The 20,250-nt window shown below is 41.9% G+C and overlaps 2 protein-coding genes across 2 annotated transcripts; both read right to left on the reverse strand.

The window, feature by feature from the left end:
- Positions 1-2,078: 2,078 nt before the first annotated feature.
- On the reverse strand, positions 2,079-7,202 carry LOC111952684 (SLAM family member 8-like). Its single transcript, XM_070435306.1, has 4 exons — positions 7,023-7,202; positions 4,380-4,694; positions 3,288-3,569; positions 2,079-2,314 (listed from the first exon to the last, which is right to left on the reverse strand). The coding sequence occupies exons 1-4, from the start codon at positions 7,060-7,062 to the stop codon at positions 2,250-2,252; spliced, it is 702 nt and encodes a 233-aa protein (XP_070291407.1). The 5' UTR covers positions 7,063-7,202; the 3' UTR covers positions 2,079-2,249.
- Positions 7,203-7,266: 64 nt separating this feature from the next.
- LOC111952673 (vang-like protein 2) lies at positions 7,267-12,990 on the reverse strand. The gene is made up of 7 exons (XM_023971568.3): positions 12,732-12,990; positions 12,393-12,516; positions 11,566-12,173; positions 10,562-10,698; positions 10,265-10,400; positions 9,494-9,740; positions 7,267-9,001 (listed from the first exon to the last, which is right to left on the reverse strand). The coding sequence occupies exons 1-7, from the start codon at positions 12,800-12,802 to the stop codon at positions 8,741-8,743; spliced, it is 1,584 nt and encodes a 527-aa protein (XP_023827336.1). The 5' UTR covers positions 12,803-12,990; the 3' UTR covers positions 7,267-8,740.
- Between the last annotated feature and the right edge of the window lie 7,260 nt (positions 12,991-20,250).

A 20,250-nucleotide genomic window follows, 5' to 3' on the forward strand; every position in this document is an offset into this window, starting at 1 on the left:
TAAACTATGGGAACCCTACACATAACATTTTCTTATTCAAGAACAACTAGCGTAGTAATCAAATGTGCTTCAATATCTTTATATTGTTACCAATTATGGCAATATTCTCTGGTCTGATGAAACCAAGATTGAACTCTGTGGCCTGAATGCCAAGTATCACATCTGGAGGAAACCTGGCACCTTCCCTATGGTGAAGCATGTTGGTGGCAGCATCATGCTGTGGAGATGTTTTGAAGCGGCAGGGACTGGGAGACTAGTCAGGATCAAGGGAAAGATGAACGGACCAAAGTACAGAGAGAACCTTTATGAAAACCTGCTCCAGAGCGCTCAGGACCTCAGACTGGGGTGAAGGTTCACCTTCCAACAGGACAACGACCCGAAGCACACAGACAAGACAACGCAGGAGTGGCTTTGGGACAAGTTTCTGAATGTCCTTGAGTGGCTCAGCCAGAGCCCGGACTTGAACCCGATCAAACATCTCTGGCGAGACATGAAAATAGCTGTACAGCGATGCTCCCCATCCAACCTGACAGAGCTTGAGAGGATCTACAGAGAAGAATGGGAGAAACTCCCCAAATACAGGTGTGCCAAACTCCCCAAATACAGGTGTGCCAAACTCCCCAAATACAGGTGTGCCAAGCTTGTAGCATCATACGCAAGAGGATTCGAGGCTGTAATCGTGGCCAAACGTGCTTCAACAAAGTATTCAGTTTTTATTTTGAATACATTTTCCAAAATGTCCACTGTAAATGGCACAGATTAACTATCTTGGGTTAGTTATAAATATATTTAGTAGAGAGGCTGGTGTAAGCAGGACTATATTGGAATAGCAGCAATCCTAATACCTTTAATTGTTGATTACCAAAAAATATAAATAATAATTCAGATTTATTTGAACAGGGAGTCATGCTAAGACCAAAGTCTATTTTAAAGATGAACCCTGTATACACATCAATATACAGTTCATAAGCACATCCATATACATAGTGCACACATCAATATACAAAAAGCTAAACACAGTCATAGAAAACAAATACATTCTTCAGTAAAAAGGTCCTCAATCAGCCTTTTGAATTGCCCTAGAGGCCCCAATTTATCCAACTTTAGAGAGCCTTGGAGARCTTTCCACAAGTAAAGTTCAAGATAACTAAAATCAGATTTACCTAACTCATTGGAGATCGAAGGGATCTCCAGAGTTAGCCATCCCCGAGACCGGGTCTGGTATCTCGTACATCTGTAAGTTAACAATGAAGTACAGTAAGTACGGCGGAGGTTTATACAGGAGGTATTTATAAGCAAAAAGAGTGCAATGCATCGATCTACAAAACTTCAAAGAGGGCCAGCCTACTTTCTGATACAGAATGCAGTGACGCATATTGAATCTATCGCCCGTAATTACGCGTGATTATGATACCAGGGTTGGGGAGTAACTGATTACGTGTAATCAGTTGCATGTAATCTGATTACAAAAAAAAAAACAGTAACTGAAACCATTTCGTTTCCACCAAAAATAGTGTAATCAGYTTACAGATACTTTTGAAAAACAAAATGATTACTTCTTGGATTAKTGTTAAATTCAGAAAGGATGTTTGCAAAGGCTTTCTACAAAGCAATGAAGGACAAATTGAAACTCCAAAAGAGCCTGGTCAACCGTTGGGGCAATAGGCCATAACCAACAACAGTGTCATCTGCATACAGGTGTATGTTAAAAAAAAAAGCTAATAAACCAACATTGTTTATACAGACAGTAAAAAAGTACAGGACCTAAAATTGACTCTGGGGAGTAGATAAAGGGCTCATTGCCAAAATCCCGAAGTATTCCTTCAACACCAAGGTTGCAGCTGAGATGGTGCTATGACCCAGCCAAACTGGGACACTTGCATCTCGTAGCTCGGAATGCATCTCGTAGCTGGGAATGCATCTCGTAGCTTGGAATGCATCTCGTAGCTTGGAATGCATCTCGTAGCTTGAAGATCGTAGTGACATTTGATGATATCTCTAACATTTTTGCTTGGCAAGACCTCTTTCGAGATAGGTGTGATGCGATAATTTTGGCAGATTAAAAAACTGCGCAATTACTCCGCAATCAGGGGAGCAGAAAGATGCAGCAAGAAAGGATCAAGCAAATCAGCTGCAGCGGATTTTTTTTTACATCAATTTTAAGCAAGTCATCATGCACATGAAAACAAAGTTTACAAAATTGGTACGGGGAACATTTTTCCCTCTAAAAATATATATGTTAAAACACATCAAAACACAATTCCTAAGAGCAACATTACAAAACCTATTCCAGGGATGCGGGTCTCTCCCACCAGTCGGGCTCTGAGAGAGAGGGAGAGAACAGAAATACAGTCAGGTCCAAAAATATTTGGAAAGTGACAATTTTGTGTTGTAAAGTAGTCAAAAGATTAGTATTTGGACCCATATTCCTAGCACGCAATGACTACATCAAGCTTTTTCAGTGTAAACTTAAACGACTCAAACCGGATATAAAGTATGTAGAAAAGATAATGGGGGCAAAATATTTTTAAATAACATAATCTTTGAGAATTAACAATCACCAAAATAAAAATTCTGAAATCTGAAATTCCAAAAATGTCATGGCATGGGGCACCATTGATTTTGCTATAATGTTTAGTCACTCAGATAGCATTAGAACAAGGCGTAACCCATGGCAAAAATGTGATAATTGCAGGAAATTTGCTATAAAATTGAAAAGTTTTTGGTATGAGGAGAGCCCTCTAAAGCTGTGCCATTGACCACACCCACTACTTTTTTTTTTTTACACTAAAAGTGACTCCAAAATGATACAATACATTATTTACCATTAATTTCTATTGGCACAAAATAATCTGAAACAACCAAAACAAACTACAAGTTTGTAGAGTCCACGAGCTTGATGAAGTCATTGCGTGCTAGGAATATGAGACCAATTACTAAACTTTCGACTACTTTAATACACACATGTGAATTTGTTTCAAATACTTTTGGTTCCCTGAAATGGGGGACTAGTACAAAAGTGTTGCAATTTCTAAACAGTTCACCTCAAATTGAAGCTGACAGTCTGCACTTTAACTCAAATCTAAAGTGCTAGGTACAGAGCCAAAACAACACAAATGTGTCATTGTCCAATTACTTTGGGACCTCACTGTAAGACAAACACTGTTCTCAAAAAAAACAGCAGAAAGCTTGACCAGTGTAAGAACTCCCTGCCCATAGATTGATGAATTCACCACTGTTTTTCTGGTCAGATCATGTGTTCCGGGAAAGAATCCTGGCCCTAGAAGTGACCGTACCTTGGCATCTCTCCGTCACAACCCGAAAGGCTTTAGAGAGCCCATTGCTGGCAGTACAGTTGAAGGTGGCATTTCTGTTGGGGCTGTAAGACGTCCAGACGACAGAGACGTTGGTGTTGGGATTCCCCCTCCAGAAGGCATCCTCAAACGCAGCCTCTGGTTCCCAGGAGAGGTGGGTGTCCTTCACTGAAGAAGAGCACTGAAGAGCCATCACACAATGGCTGTCCTTCAACATGCTGAAGACCTTACGGACGCTGGGCTTGCTGAGACGCTCTGGACATTTGAACAGAAATACAGGAAGCTCTCGTGAATAGAAAACACATTTTCCAGAAACAAAACTGGGAATACAATATGAATACAGTAGAGTTGTTCCACCAAATGAGTACCTTTTGCATCCCTTTGATATTTMAATTAGAAATTGTGCGCAAATATTTTGTTTRAAAAGCCTTTTATAAGAATAAGACCTCATAAAAAATGCAATAAATCTGTGAGAAAGTGCCAAAATTCTGAATTTTGACACGTCCCTCTGGGCACTCTGTGATTTCTAGATAGATTTCAACATAATTAACCCCAACCCCAAAAGTGTTCACCATCATTGTAAAGCCCTAGTTATTTTGTTGCTTTAACAAATTTTATTTCTGAAGATTATTATTAATTTCATATGATTAGTGATTCATCTTATCACATGAAACGTCTGTCCCTCATGTTAAGGTCAACCCTGTTACGTGAACTGAACTTTCGTTTTAATAWTGTGAAACTATTCATATTTTTTCGAKAGAAACATTGAACATCTAATATTGAAATCATAATGTAAAAGCAGGCGAGCTGGTTCTACTCTTTTTGGCCTTTTTCTGGTGTTTTGTGGTGGAAAACTGAGTGGGTCGAGCATAACACGTCAACCCTGTTACCCATAGATAGACAGACTAGAAATGTTTAACAATACATTTTTGGGGGGGTGAAGCTTGCATTCAATTGCCATTTTGGGACCCTTGGGTTCTGGGCTCACTTGCGCCGGCAAATCTTATCGAAGTCCTACAGAGTGCACCTTTAATACGGGTACATTGTTGTGATTGAGAGCCTTACCTGTCACAGTGAGCTGGACACGTACGTTATGCTGCTCTCCCTTAATGTCTTGAAGGAGAACCGAGTAAACCAGGGCATCCCCTATCCTCACATCTCTTATCTCTAAGTCCCCGGAGGAGATGTTGAGTCTTAGACGACCCAGAAACTGCCAGAAACGGTCTATTCTGAAAGTCTGTGGTTCTTTCCTGTACGTTGCAATCCAGGTGTTGTTGCTGAATATAGACCACTCTATCTTGAWCAAGATCCAGGATGAGTTGGCTCCAGAAGACAAGGTGACAGAATCTCCCAGGTAACCAGTGGTACCTCCCATCACCACTGAAACATAATGGAATGGAATGATTGTCCTGATGGTGGTGATATCATGTATAGTAATATACACAGAATTAGATAGAACAGAATTCAAATATGTATCCTTATGGTAATAACAGAGATCATCATCATCATTATCATCATCAATTGCTTCAATATTCTGAGAGTATAAACATAAATTATTATTCAGTTGAAATAAATAACTGGATTTGTGATAGCTGTCATTTTAATGAGATAGTATATAATTTAGGACAATTTAGAATTTGCTTTCCGTTTCTGTTTTCTATTTCGGTCATGGGTCATGGGTCAAGATGTAGGCAATACGTATCAATGGAGGTTTGAAATCTTAACCTGAAACAAATTGTATCAAAAGTGGTCAAAWTAGCCTAAACTACTTCATACTAGATGTGATATGGACTGATGAAAGGTTACGTATACCTTGATCTTCGGTACACCAGTAGAGTTCAAAAAGCAAATTGATAAAGGTGACATCATAGCCTTTATCAGGGTTTGGGGTCAGTCCCATTTTATTCAGATGATTTAATTCAAGAATGGAAAATGTACATACAGTTGAAGTCAGAAGTTTACATACACCTTAGCCAAATACATTTAAACTAAGTTTTTCACAATTTCTGACATTTAATCCTATTAATTCCCTGTTTTAGGTCAGTTAGGATCACCTCTTTATTTTAAGAACGTGAAATGTCAGAATAATAGTAGAGAGAATGAATTTATTTCAGCTTCACATTCCCATTTCTTTCATCACATTCCCAGTGGGTCAGAAGTTTACATACACTCAATTAGTATTTGGTAGCATTGCCTTTAATAAATGTTTTAACTTGGGTCAAACGTTTCAGGTAGCCTTCCCACAAGATTCCCACAATAAGTTGGGTGAATTTTGGCCCTTCCTCCGACAGAGCTGGTGTAACTGAGTCAGGTTTGTAGGCCTCATTCCTTGCACACGCTTTTCAGTTCTGCCCACAAACGTTCAATAGGATTGAGGTCAGGGCTTTGTGATGGCCACTCCAATACCTTGACTTTGTTGTCCTTAGGCCATTTTGCACAACTTTGGAAATATGGTTGGGGTCATTGTCCATTTGGAAGACCCATTTGCGACCAAGCTTTAACTTCCTGACTGATGTCTTGAGATGTTGCTTCAATATATCCACATAATTTTCCATCCTCATGAAGCCATCTAGTTTGTGAAGTGCACCAGTCCCTCCTGCAGCAAAGCACCCCCACAACATGATGCTGCCACCCGTGCTTCACGGTTGGGATGGTGTTCTTCGGCTTGCAAGCCTCCCCCTTTTTCCTCCAAACATAACGATGGTCATTATGGCCAAACAGTTCTATTTTTGTTTCATCAGACCAGAGGACATTTCTCCAAAAAGTACAATCTTTGTCCCCATGTGCAGTTGCAAACCGTCGTCTGGCTTTGTGATGGTGGTTTTGGAGCAGTGGCTTCTTCCTTGCTGAGCGGCCTTTCAGGTTATGTCAATATAGGACTCGTTTTACTGTAGATACTTTTTGTACCTGTTTCCTCCAGCATCTTCACAAGGTCCTTTGCTGTTGTTCTGGGATTGATTTGCACTTTTTGCACACAAGGGAGGTGGACATTCAATCTCCTAGGAGAGAGAACACGTCTCCTTCCTGAGCAGTATGACGGCTGCGTGGTCACATGGTGTTTATACTTGCATACTATTTTTTGTATAGATGAACGTGGTACTATCAGGCGTTTGGAAATTGCTCCCAAGGATGAACCATACTTGTGGAGGTCTACAATTTTGTGGAGGTCTTGTGGTTTTCTTCTGACTTTCCCATGATGTCAAGCAAAGAGGCACTGACTCAAATTACGTAAATTAGTCTATCAGAAAAGCCATGACATCATTTTCTGGAATTTTCCAAGCTGTTTAAAGGTAGTCAACTTAGTGTAAGTAAACTTCTGACCCACTGAAATTGTGATAGTGAATTATAAGTGAAATAATCTGTCTGTAAACAATTGTTGGAAAAATGACTTGTGTCATGCACAAAGTAGATGAGCTAACCGACTTGCCAACAATATAGTTTGATAACAAGAAAGTTGTGGAGAAGTTGAAAAACGAGTTTTAATGACTCCAACCTAAGTGTATGTAAACTTCCGACTTCAACTGTACATTTTTAATGAGGATTTCCTTTAAATTCTTGTAATGTAATTTCAATTGACTTACTTGATTGAAACAGAATTGACCTCAACCCTGCCTCTCTCGTCACTCATTACTTCAAAGGATTAACAATGACAGACTTTTAGAGAGACCCTCAATGCAATCAAGCAAAATGTAAAAGTAAGCAGCCTACCTGGTAAGATTGTAAGAAGAGCGATAACTACACATGCCATATTGAAATGGGACTTTCAAAATGGATACTGTTTCCGCCTTCTAGAYACAAGTGTGAAGCACAGGCTACATCCTCTTTTCTTTGTGGTTTGGCTTCCGCTTTGTTCACATACTTGTCAAAAAACAGTTTGTCAAAGTCATCTACAGTATAAATTATCATTCCAATATTACAATAAATTGAAATATGAGACAGAGAGAGACAGGGGTGGGAAGGGCACATAGCATCATATCACGAGAGATCKTTTATTTTAAAAGGCCGTAACAATTTAGTCCTAAAATGATGAAATTTGAAAAACATTCACATCACAACTGCAATCTACAAATGTATTTACAACATGAAGTGATACTAAAAAATATAAAATGCAGTTCTTATGTAGAAAAAAATAAAACAAAGCTGCCATTGTCTCAAACATATGGTACACATATAAAAAGATAAAACCATTTGTATACAACATAGGAGACAGACTACAGCAGCTCTAAGCTGCCGAAGAGCACAAGAACCGTTGTTTGTGCTGGACCCATAAGGKCTGTCACACTTATGTTCACCTCAGAGCCTTGAATCGAACAAAWCATATCTTAAACCGCACACTCAAGTACAGGTTAATAAAAACAAATATGTTGGTTTGTGTGTTTAGGCATGGTCAAATGTTCAGAACAGTACACATGACTATGGCTGTGTTCCAATTGTCTCTCTTTCTTCCAAAAAATGACTTCTTCACTGACTTGATGACTGGTATAAGAAATATGGTGGAAACTCCCACTAGCCCTAGCCTRCACCAAGGCAATGCTTTTGATGGGAAGTAGTAAATGAGTGCACACTTCAGGAGAAATGAGATAWTATTGGGACTCAGCCCTATATCTGATATGGACCTTTATTTGGCACGAAAAACTAAAACAACCTCTCATATCATGACATGCCAATAGGTTCAGTCWGTTTTTTGTATCTGTTCCTTCTTCATTATAAAACCYACACTGGAATACACATCAAAAGTCCCCAACATAACATCCATTAATTAACGTCACAAAAAATATCCCAAACATTTAATTTCTTATGAAAATCAGCTGGTCAGTGTTTCAACTAAACATTCATCAGCTGTCCCTAGAACAACRCACTTCCTTTAGACCAGGGTCAGATTTTGTCCAATGAAAATGGTTCCACTGTCAGGAAGCTGTCAGTTTATTTGTCGATTCAGTGATTCCAATCACCTGATTGGTTGACGTCGTAGCTAATTTGCAACTTTTGCAAGCYCATAARTTTTCTAGTTKTTTTTTTTWTTTTTATCAAGTCTTCCTATTCACATTTATCTTTCATCTTTTATCAGTTCATTGGTTAGTAATGTAGTAATGTCAACTTCAAATAATGCGGTCCAGTTACTGTCAAGGAATGAGAAACATACAGGTCCCAATGACRKACACAGTAACACACACAAAGACATTCACACACAGTTAATAAAACAGGATAGCCACAGAGGTCTCTCCTCCAGCCCTTGGTAGCAGAAGCCACATTTCCACTGCTTTGTGTGAAAAAAGAGAAAGAGAGCCGTCTTCTCTCCCTTTTTCACACAGAGGTCAACACAGAGAGATGGGCTTTGAGGAAAGTTGAAGCATAGTTGAAGCAGTTCTCTCTTCCTGTCTCGCATCTTCTCTCCCCCCTCTTTATCCACTACTTTCTCTCCCTCTCTACACAGAGGTCTCCGACTGCAGCCTCATGACAAACTTGTGGCTCTTGGGGTCGATAAACTCCTCCCCCAGGTGGAGGAAGGGGAGGGGCGTCACCGTGACAACCAGGGAGAAGTCGAGACGTCGCAGGGAGAAGACCAGACCCTGACTCAGGGCTGATGTCACCGGCTCCTCGCTCACTAGGGTCCACTGGCGCCCCATACCGTTCTCCCGCTGGTACTGCAGCGTGGGGCCTGGAGAAAGGTAGCGCTCCAGGAAGGCCTGAGAGAAACACACAGAAAAGCAGTTAGACAGCCAGCCACGTCTTGTCATATCGATAGTGGGGCAACCGCTAGGAGTTAGTGTTTGTGGTGAGCAATTTCTCTCAGTGGAATGTAAAGTAGGCTAGATATTATTCATCAGGGGAATCATGCTTATTTCAATCCCTTTACGGTCAAGAATAGTGTCTTATATGGGCTGTTATTTGGGGTATACGGGTCCTATTTAAGGGCGTAGTGGTCATATGTAAAGAGTATAGGTGTCACATCAAGAGTGTATGAATCACATCTTACTGTCTGATGGGCATCTTAGGGGTCATGTTGTGAGGGCGTAGGAGTCATGTTGTGAGTGTGTATGGGGTCATGTTGTGAGGGTGTAAGGGTCACGTTGTGAGGGCATAGTGATCATGTTGTGAGGGCGTAGTGATCATGTTGTGAGGGCGTAGTGATCATGTTGTGAGGGCGTAGTGATCATGTTAAGGGAGTGGTGGCTCACCTTGGGTGTCATGTTGTGCGTGATACAGAACTGCAGGTGGTTGATAATGCTCTCCATGCTGTGATAGGGCTGCTGGCGCGTGGTCCTCAGGTACTTCTGCATGGCCCGGGCCATGGGGGCGAAGATGGCCTGAGCTGCCTCCCGGGGGTCCATCACCTCGCGGGGGTGTTTGGGGGACGACGCGGCTGGCTCGTCGTCCTGGAGACGCTTGATGTGGGTGAAGGCTTCCTCTACCGCCACCACCAGCCTGGGAGGAGAAAAGGGAACGCGTTATGAGTATGCAGGTGTTGTTTCAGGATAGCATTTGTATTACAAGCGCTAAACCCGAGAGGAGCTAAAYTAATGTCAGCCTTATTGAAATAGCATGGGCGACGGAGAAAAACAAATTGGTACCYTTTAAGYCCAAGTYGCAAACAATAATGCAGGAACTAGGGATGGGGATATGAGCAGGCATGTCTAGGCGGATGAGATGTAGTCATTGTTTGGTGTTCGTATGTATARGTTTGTTTTTGTAATGTAAAAAAAAGAAAGAATATGAAAAATTCTAAAATATATATATTTATATCTACTTTTTTTTAAAATAATGGCAGCCTTTCTATACCTGGGGTTTGAAAAATKTGTGATGTTCCCTTGATTAGTTATGAACTGTTTAATTCACCAAATGAAGAAAAAAAAAATTCACTTTTCACAAAAGCAGTTTTTCTACAACAAATGGTTTGAAATGTTCTTTCTTTGACAATCTACCCAGCCCAGTGCGTCTCCCCTCCTRACCTGGCCTTGCGCTTACGGACCCTGCGGTCCATCTCTGCCTCCTCGTAGTAATACTCGTTGTGGGAGTTGTCTCTCCTGCGGGCGGCTGCGGCGATCATCGCTCTGGACTGACCCGTAGAGTTGTTAGTGTTGTTCTCTGGAAGAAAAATCACAAAAAAGAAAAATGACCAACAAACATCTAATGTTACAATTTCTTTGCAATAAAAGAACACATAGAAGACAGAGGTGAGAAAAATGACTGAGGGGAAAAGAGGGGCGAGACGATGAGAGACGGAAAGGAGAGCATTCGAGACTTACCTTCACCCAGAGTGTAGACTTTGAAGCCAGAACTCTTCTTAGAGAGGATGGACTTGGGCAGGTTGAGGAGGGCAGGGTTGTAGACCGGGAAATCACTGTAGTACTGGTCCAGCACCCACACTGCTGCCCTCTGAATACTGGAGAACAACAAGGGAGGGACGAACCCTTATTAATCTATGTCATCACTATGGAATATGTCCTAATCATCATCAGTAGCAGCATCATCATTATCCCTTTGGCAGCATCTTAAATCTGGCGATGTGCCCTTGAGCAAGGCACTTAACCCGAGGTGGTCCTGCAGCTATGTTAGATGATCAGCTGGGTGGGGTATCGTTGCACCCCAGGCCTTGCTGCTTTAAACACACTAAGGTGGGAACCAGATGACTAGCGAAGCAGACACAACCGCTCCCATTTGATCATACGCATGACTGCTATCCAAATAGCCTGGTGCAACCAAAACATTTTGGAGGGGGAATAAACATACACAGACACACACATTATATATTTTTTTGTATCGTTCGTATTATTATAATGTTTTGTTGATTTGTTCGTGTTATTATTATTATTATTATTATTATTATATGTTTTGCTGTATATCTTTGTATTTTACATTTGGGTGAGTGTCCTTGTCTATCAGCGTACCAGTGTTGTGTTACTTGTCATGTTTTGTGTGGTTCCTAGGAAGAGTAGCTGCTGCCTCTGCAAAAGCTAATGGGGATTCAAACAAATAAAATGAAGAGATTTGTATGCAAATAGCCCAAACAAACTGACTGATGAGGTAATGCAGGTTTCGGGTTAATCTCCGACTGACAGATTCGCAGGCCAACCACAATGTTATCATAACAGTCTCTGAAACCAGAGTACTAGGTTACTAAAAATGCAAGCAAACACCTAAACAACCTTTACACAGAACCCCACACAATAGAAACCCACTCCCTAATCTCTATACAAAACAGCATGTAAACTACAGACATAAAYCACAACCACACGTCTCCAAGACCCACCTGAGATGTCCCACGTTGTAGAAGCGACTTTCCCCGTCAGTGGTGCGCACCACCTTGAGGCAGAAGGCAGGGTGCAGATGTCTGACCTCCAGCAGCACTAAGGCCAGGTACTGGATGAAAAGCAGCGCGTCCACCAGCGACGCCGCATACCCCACGATACCCCTGTAGTCCCTCTCCCGGGGCTCCAGCACGCGCACGCCATAGAACAGCCAGTAGGACGCCACGAACAGGAAGACGAGCGCCAGTAGCAGGCAGCGGAAGACGTAGAAGCGAGGCAAGGTAGCGCGCMGCGGGCGCAGGAACAGAGCCCAGGTGGAGATGAGGAGGACCAGGAGCTTAAAGGCCAGGGAGACGTAGAGACCCTCGCAGGGCGTGCCACAGGGCTCCAGGGCCTCGCGCCACAGCAGCTGCGGCAGAGCCAGGAAAGCCAGGGGGGTGACCAGGGCGAAGAGGCCAAGGACGGCGCCCAATCCTGGGCCCAGGAAACGCCGGCATTCCAGCGGGGAGGACTCCTCGAGCTCCTTGGAGACGCGCGTCAGGTCCTCGTTAGAGACGCTGTGTTCTGACGTGCCAGTCTGCACAGTGGTGGTCTCACCCCAGTTATCATCCTGGAGTAGGGAGAGGGAGGGAGAGATTTCTTTGAGCATATGTTGGGAGGTGTGATAGGGAAGAGGCAATATTACCTGAACAAATGGGAGAGMACAAGAGGACGAGTGATAAGAGACAGAGTAGACAGAGAGAAACTAAAGCCAAGTATTGACCCCCAATCAAAGATCAGGGTGTGAAAGTGAGGGGAGATGTACTGCAGGAAAGAAGTGAACTCTGACCCGATCATCTCCGCGGGTGGACTCGGTGTCCAGTAGAGGCTCTCCAGGGGCATGGATGGTGACTGACTTGTCTCCACGACTACTGCCGTCTCTGCTCTTGGAGCGGTGCCTGTCCCGCCTATCCCTGAACATCACACACAGAGACAGAAACAAAAGGGTTAACCGTAATTGTCATGGTTTCTATTTTTGGGGGAGGTTAACCAAACCAGATCAACAAAGTTATACACAGCTTCCCTGACGTAGGATATGCATGTTTACGCAAGTGAGAGTGTAGAAACAAGAGAGTGAGTGTGAGTACATGTACAGTATAAGTATCTATGTCGTACACGTGTAACCCACCTGTGCTTCCTAGAGTTGCGGGAGTGTGAGGACTTGTAGGAGTAGCCCGAGTACTGTGACTCGTTGTCCATGTCAGAGGCCGGTGGGCGGGGTTTGCCCCTGTGGGCACCTCCTCCCCCCGTGCCGTGCTGCCCGGCTCCGCCCAGCTGACTCTTGCGGTGGCTGATGGACTTGGATGAGAGGGCCAGAGGCAGGCGGAGGAGCTCAACCTTACTCCTGAAGGAATCTATCTTGGAGGCCGGAGGAGATGGGGGGCAGACCTGACGGAAGGGGGAGAGGGGGAGGGAGAGAGGTGGTGGGGCGCATGAGGAGATAGAAAACTGTTTATTAATGTGTTATTAACATGTCCGTCACACTATTACCATGTAATTAGTCCTATCAGACAGACAAGCGATCACAACAGGACTAAAGGGCAGGTTGTGGAAAAAAGAAGCGCTCAAAGGGATATCTTTTATATATGACTCAAAACAGCAATGTGGGAAAAAACTATTTTAATTTGCTTGCATTGCCTAGTCACTCTGTCTGAGTTGGCAGTTTGCTTTCATTTGATAAATGAGGATTATTTCACAGCCCATTTTAGGTTGCTCTCACAAGACACAAACACATTAAAAGGAAGGATTTTCCATATTTGGGAGATGGGTTATAGCAGCTGAAGAAGCCTCACAATGAAGTTGTGGCATAACTTTAGGGGTTATTCACCTCGTTTATACTCTCCTGMGGTACAAGCCCAATTTCACTCCTCGTACGTAAGTTCAGATGGAAAATKCACACCATTTAACAGCAACAAAATGGGTTTCACCAAGTTGACAGGAGCTTGCCACTGCCTTTTCATATTCCCGATTGTGCACGCACGCACACACACTGCATTCCCTGCCATCCCCTGTGGTCTCCAGGGCAACAGAGCTTGGCTATTACTATGGGGATGAATAAGAGGCGATGGGTGAGAGGGGATTGGGGGGTGTTACCATGGTGGCCTGACCAACTCCCCACCTTCTCTCCCACTTGGTCTAGAAAGACATTCTGGTTCTGAACTACTCCATCCTGATTTTGCCAGTATCTGTTTACATCAGGTAATATGTTGCAAAGAAGCCCATGCAATTTCAGCTGGACTAGCACTGCTATCTCCTATGAGAGAGGCATTGACTCTTAATGTGATAATGTGTAGTGAATGAATAACTATTTCTCTTGCTCCAATTCACTCCTCAACCCTTTTTGGGCCCTCACAATAGGTTCCATGTGAGAATAAGACAGGAGCTTCCTGGTTAACACACACACACACACACACACACACACACACACACACTCTCTTCATACAAATGCCAATGACATTAGCTAGAATTCTACACGTGGTTTCTAGAGGGCGAGAAGGCTAAACCATTTAAAGAACGATGACAACAAAATGAGGACGTTTGCAGAAACACCTACTCTGAAATATCAACTGTTTGCCCAGGTGCCTTAACAATGAATGAAATAGCTGAATAAGAATGAAACATCTAGAAAATCGACAGAATCCCACATTAAAAAAAATATATATATATATGGTCATTTAACATTTACTGGGGAATAGGCCTCTTTTGAGAGAACCTGAGTAGCTCACGGGAAGTAAAGGTCTCACCAAATTCATCAGGACAGCTATATAGAAAACAGGAGAGGTAATGATGTCAAGAAGTGAACTACTTTTTGGTTATTAACTGTGTTAGAGAGTAAGCTAATAGCAATGTCAGCTATCCTCATTTAAACTCAAGTTAAAACAGTCTGTGCTAGCCGCAATCCTTGGGACGTCCCTACGCCATTGAAGTTTAAATTGGTTAAGGTAAGGATTATGGTTAGGGATGTCCCAAGTATCCTGTATAGCACTGACCAAGTTAAAACTATTGGCAAAGATCWTCATTGCTGATGAAAACCCAAGGCATTTTTAACTCAAATACWTCTAATAAGTTGAACTCAAAGTCAATGAAAAGTCATTATTACTTAAAATGTTTGTGGTACTGACTCACAACTAAATGAGAAGTCACATCAACTCTATTTTTTAAAGTTACTATAACAAATCATTTTTACCCCCAGCATGCTCTACTGCAGGTAGATTTTTTTGGAACTGTTTCTAATACGTGTTTTTGCATGTACATTGGGTGATTCATTGATTAAATGTATGCTACTCAAAGATAAATAAATGTTTCTAAACTAATCCAATCATTTAGTTAGATTTTTAGCACCACTTACTGAAATGGCCATTCCAGTTTAAATGGCTTAGGTATTCTCCTCACACTGTTCCTAACGCTGGCAGACATTATGAATGCAGGTTGCGGGTGAATAAAAATTTTAATTGTTGGAAATCCTAACTCTGGCTGGATTCCAATAGGAATTACATCACTTTGCATGTCCACATAATGCAACTTGCAGATAAGGTWGCAAAAGTTGGGTACATTTTCAAAGGTTTTCCAGAAATCTGGGAATTTTSGTTAAATTACAGTAATTTTGCAACACTACTTGCAGGGCTGATGTGGCCTGTAAACCACGAGTTTTCAGGCCACTGTATCAGGGTAAAGCTAGGCTTCAAAATAAGGCCGTAAGAGATATGTAATGTAATGTCATAAAGAGTTTCATTAGAAGGATAACGTTCCCCTAGGAACTCACTTTGTGAAMGGCACAGAACTGAAAATAAATACATTCAACAACCATGTCTCTATCACTAACAAATCAGATTGAGTAATGATTACTAAAAACGATTTAAGTAACTGTACTCAGATATATGAAGTGCAACGGTTTCSTCAAAAGTTTTGAGTAATGGCATCACATTGGGGTTTACAGTGTGGGTTCAATCGGAGTTCACCCTCTGTACTGTACCATAGATGTGGTAAGAAGTCATGTTAAGATGTCTTCCACTTTGTCAGCTCGGACTACTGTCTTTTGCCTCTGCACCGCTATCCCACCATCTTCTCCCAAAAGTCAAAATTTCTTCTTTCGTCACTTTATTTTCTATGTGAATCACTGCTAAAAGTAGTTTGACTCCCTTCAGSTTGGTTTATTCAATGACTCATCCAACTCAGATTTGCAAAAGGCAAATAAGCCTTTTTCAAATCTGTCCTCTCTCACACACACACAGTAATTACAGTAGCTGGCATTGTTTCCCAAGCAGCAGGGCACTATTGTGATTGATGTGTGGAGGTGTGGTCATGAGTGTGTGTTGTAGCTTAGTGGGGATATTACATTACCTATTATTCTCCATTTCTTCTGTACCAGTTAACCCGAGACACACACATACTTTACTTAAGTAGTACTTTAGTTTTTTGAAATATCTGTACTTTACCATTTATATTTGACAACTTTTACTTTAATACATTCCTAAAGAAAATGATGTACTTTATACTCCATACATTTTCCCTGACACCCAAAAGTACTCATTACATTTTGAATGCTTAGCAGAACAGGAAAATGGTCTAATTCACACACTTATTGAGAGAACATCCATGGTCATCCCTACTGCCTCTGATCTAGGGGACTCACTAAACACATGCTTAATTTATAAATGATGTCTGAGTTGGAACGTGCCACTGGCTATCCGTAAATGTAAAAAAACATTTTTTTAAATAAAATAACTTGAAAATGTGGCCCTCTGCTTTGCTTAATATAAGACATTTGAAATAATTTATACTTGTACTTTTCATACTTATGTACATTTTGGCAATTAGATTTACTTTTGATACTTAAGTATATTTAAAACCAAATACTTTTACTCAAGTACTATTTTACTGGGTGACTTTCACATTTACTTGAGGAATTTTCTATTAAGGAATCTTTACTTTTACTCAAGTATGACAATTGGGTACATTTTACACCACTGGAACCAGATTAGTTACAACTGGGGTTGGAGCGAAAACCTACAGAAGGGTAGCTCTCCAGGAACAGGGTTGGAGACCCCTGCTGTAGAGAATAAAACATATTCCAAAACATGCAGCCTGTTTGCAACAAGGCACTTAAAATAATAAAGTAATACTGCCAAAAATGCCTCAAAGAAATGTACTTTTTGTCCTCACTACAAAGTGTTATGTTTGGGCAAATCCAACACAACACATCAATGAGTACCACTCTTCATATTTTCAAGCATGGTGATGGCTGCATCATGTTATGGGTATGTTTGTCATCTGCAAGAACTAGGGAGATTTTTTTCAGGATAAAAAGAAACGGAATAGACCTAAGCACAAGCAAAATCCTAGAGGAAAACCTGGTTCAGTCTGCTTTCCAACAGACTCTCGGAGACAAATTCACCTTTCAGCAGGACAATAACCTAAAACACATGGCCAAATATCCATTGGGAGTTGCTTACCTAGACGACATCGAATATTCCCGAGTGGTCTGTTTATAGTTGACTTAAATTGGCTTGAAAATGTATGGCAAGACTTTAAAATGGCTGTTTGGCAATGACCAACAACCGAATGATCAACAACCAATTTGACAGAGCTTGAATAATTTTTTCAGAATGTACAAATGTTGCAAAATCCAGGTGGAAAGCTCTAGAGACTTACCCCAAAATGCTCACCYCTGTAAAAGCTGCCAAATGTGATTCTAACATGTATTGACTCAGGGGTTTGAATGCTTATGTAAATTAGATATTTAATTTGCAAAAAAATCAAAAAATATGTTTTCACTTAGTCATTGTGTTTAGATGGGTGAGAAAAAAAATGCAATCAATTGTTGAATTCAGGCTGCATCACAACAAAAATGTAGAGTAAGTCAAGGGGAGTGAATAGTTCTGAAGACACTGTAAACCCCTAGTTTGTGTGACTAATGTGTGTGGTAGAATAAATGTGTGTTCCTTTAATTCCATTGCAGTCCACTGCAACCATTTAACTGTAGGACTCTAATTTAGGCAACACACAAATGTTCTGGGTATTCCATCTGGAACCTGAAAAGGCACCTGCGACTCAATAATAGGCTGTAAAAGTTAGTCCCGGGTGGCACTGCTGTCTAAATGCCGGGGGCTCTCCTACCTTCCACAGGCCTCGAAAGCCTCGGAGGCGCAGCAAGGCGCTAGAGCGTGGCGGCGCCTCAGCCCAGTGTAACTCAACTAATCGAGCCACAGGCTTCATGGGGCCTATCCATTACGAACCGGTCTCATTCCAACAATGAGAKAGACGCATGCAACTCAAACGCGCAGGTATGATTAAAAAAGGGTCAGAATAGCCTTTTTTCCCGCAAAATATTAGCTACGTTTGTCGGTGAAGGTGTGTTTGTTTCAAGTCGGCTCGCACAATGTAAAACGTCTCACGCCCATGCAGCAGCACGCATATGTGGGTTGCCAATACAGATTTTTTAGGGGATTTGGTTATAGTCTGGATGAAAAACCGTCAGCATGCTCACATTCATCAACATAAACTGTTATTAACCAGTTTTATACCTGTGCTATATTTGGCACACATGCGTAAAAGTGCAATTTGGGTGACAAGTGACATACTTCATGTTGTTGCCTAGAGACATGCAACTCAAACTCATCAATGGATTCAAATCGGAGTTTAATTTATCGGACTAAACTGCAAGTGGCTATCATCAAGACAGAATGGTTTACAGACACTGCGCCAATGTCAACGGATGATGTTCTAATTACATTTTCTAATAAATTGACCAAATATCCTAACCATCAATGTCACCTATTCATTAATGATAAACAATCGGCCAGCAATCGAAGGACCTGACTGGGGAAATGAACGGTCCCAGAGTGCTTTGAATAGAGAGGCTGTGAATGACAAACCTGCCACGGAGAAAGGAAAACTATTTTAGAATAAATGTTTTTTTAAATAAGACTCCAAGCAGTTCAGAAAGCTTACCTTTCTTTTCAAAAAGTGATACCCAAATTGGTGAACGTGAATCGTAGCCTAAAAATCTCGACACAAAGAAAACCCTAAACAGTGATTCAAATCAGGCGACGGAGATGTATCCTAATTCAGTTTCTTTTCCAAATACACCATTCAGGAAGGAAAGGTTTGTAACTTGATTCCTCTTCATATACAATATCATTTATTCAACTGAAAATCATCCAGGCTATACAAAAGCCATGAGCCGCATCCATTCTCGGTTTCTGCATCTGTTCTTTGCTGGCAGCCCCGCTGCGCGTGTGAATACAGTCATTCATCACCGAGAAGGGTGCGCGAGACAACGCTCCACCGAGACGCAATGCTTTTGTATCCCGTTAATAATCACAGAATAGAATCCATAAAGAGAATCCAAGTGTAGGCTGCATCGGCCAACTGATATAAATTCAAATATTCAGTTCTTAGGAGCTCAAATGTCTTGCGCTCTTGTTCTGTGGTCCCTTGTAACGACACAACACGTCGCCGGGTTTGGGACAATTGCTCGCCCCCCTTTCCAAAGGGCTAAACTGCGTTACACGGTCCCTCGCGTTTTGGAATATTCAGCCACAGTTTCTCGATTGGTTTCTGTTTCCTCGTATGGAAACAGTTACCCAGTCAAGTCTTTCTGGATAACTAAGATCCGGATTCGTCTTTCCTCCATTCAAAGTTATCTTGCTCTTTGCTTTCCAACCCTAAAATCAATGGCCTCCCTCCCCTCTCCAAAGTCCACAACGGTGCTCCGCCTCCAACGCCCACTCTCTACTCCACCCGCTCCCCTCTCTCTACTCCCCCCTGTTCATTCTGTTCCCAGACTCTCACCTCTACTTTCTCTCGTAGACGAGGGCAGGGCCATGGTGTAATCCTGCCCCGTTCACGTCTTTACGAAGGACGATCACAGAACAGATCTACTACAAATTCGTAATCCTCTCTAACCCGTCTGTTTCATACATAGCCAACTCCGACCCGTAGATGCTCCCTGAATTTAACAAACCTAACAGATGAAACCTAACAGATGCAGGCTATTCCATGTAGGCTGTGCCCCAGAATCAGGTCTACGACCCAAATACTGGCTACAATTCTGAATTAATTCAACTTCCAGGCTCTTCAATGTAACGGATTTGGGATATATTTGGCCAGACGGTGACAGGGCTTGTTAACTGCCCCAGTGAACGTGGCCCTGAGCATGCGTAGCAGTGTGTGGAATGCAATTTCTTGTACCTCAGTTATAACACAAGACTTGACACATTACCAAACACAACATAAAACACACTTTACTCTGATATACATTGACTGCTCAACTGGAAAGTGCATTACGCTTAACAGAAACCTACCAACAGTACACAAATCCCCATTAAAGGGTTGAATATATCCTATTCCAATTTACAGGTAAATCTCAATTGTTTCCTTGTGTACTCTCCTCACCTCCTTCTCAAAGCACATTGACTTTGTCCTCCAGAGGTTCCTCCCCTTGGACCATCTCCTCCAATGCATTTTTAGAAGGAAGCAAAGAGAAAGGACACAAGAGTCAAAGAATTACAATTGAGATGCACCAATCATGTCATGGCCCTTGGAGACAGATCAGTTAGGATTTCTCCTATTGAATAGAATATTTCCTAGCCCCAAAGTTTAATACTTGGCTTACTTGATTCCTATAAAGAAGTGTAGGCCGCTAG

This window comes from Salvelinus sp. IW2-2015, linkage group LG3, assembly GCF_002910315.2.
Source record: "Salvelinus sp. IW2-2015 linkage group LG3, ASM291031v2, whole genome shotgun sequence".
NCBI lineage: Eukaryota > Metazoa > Chordata > Actinopteri > Salmoniformes > Salmonidae > Salvelinus > Salvelinus sp. IW2-2015.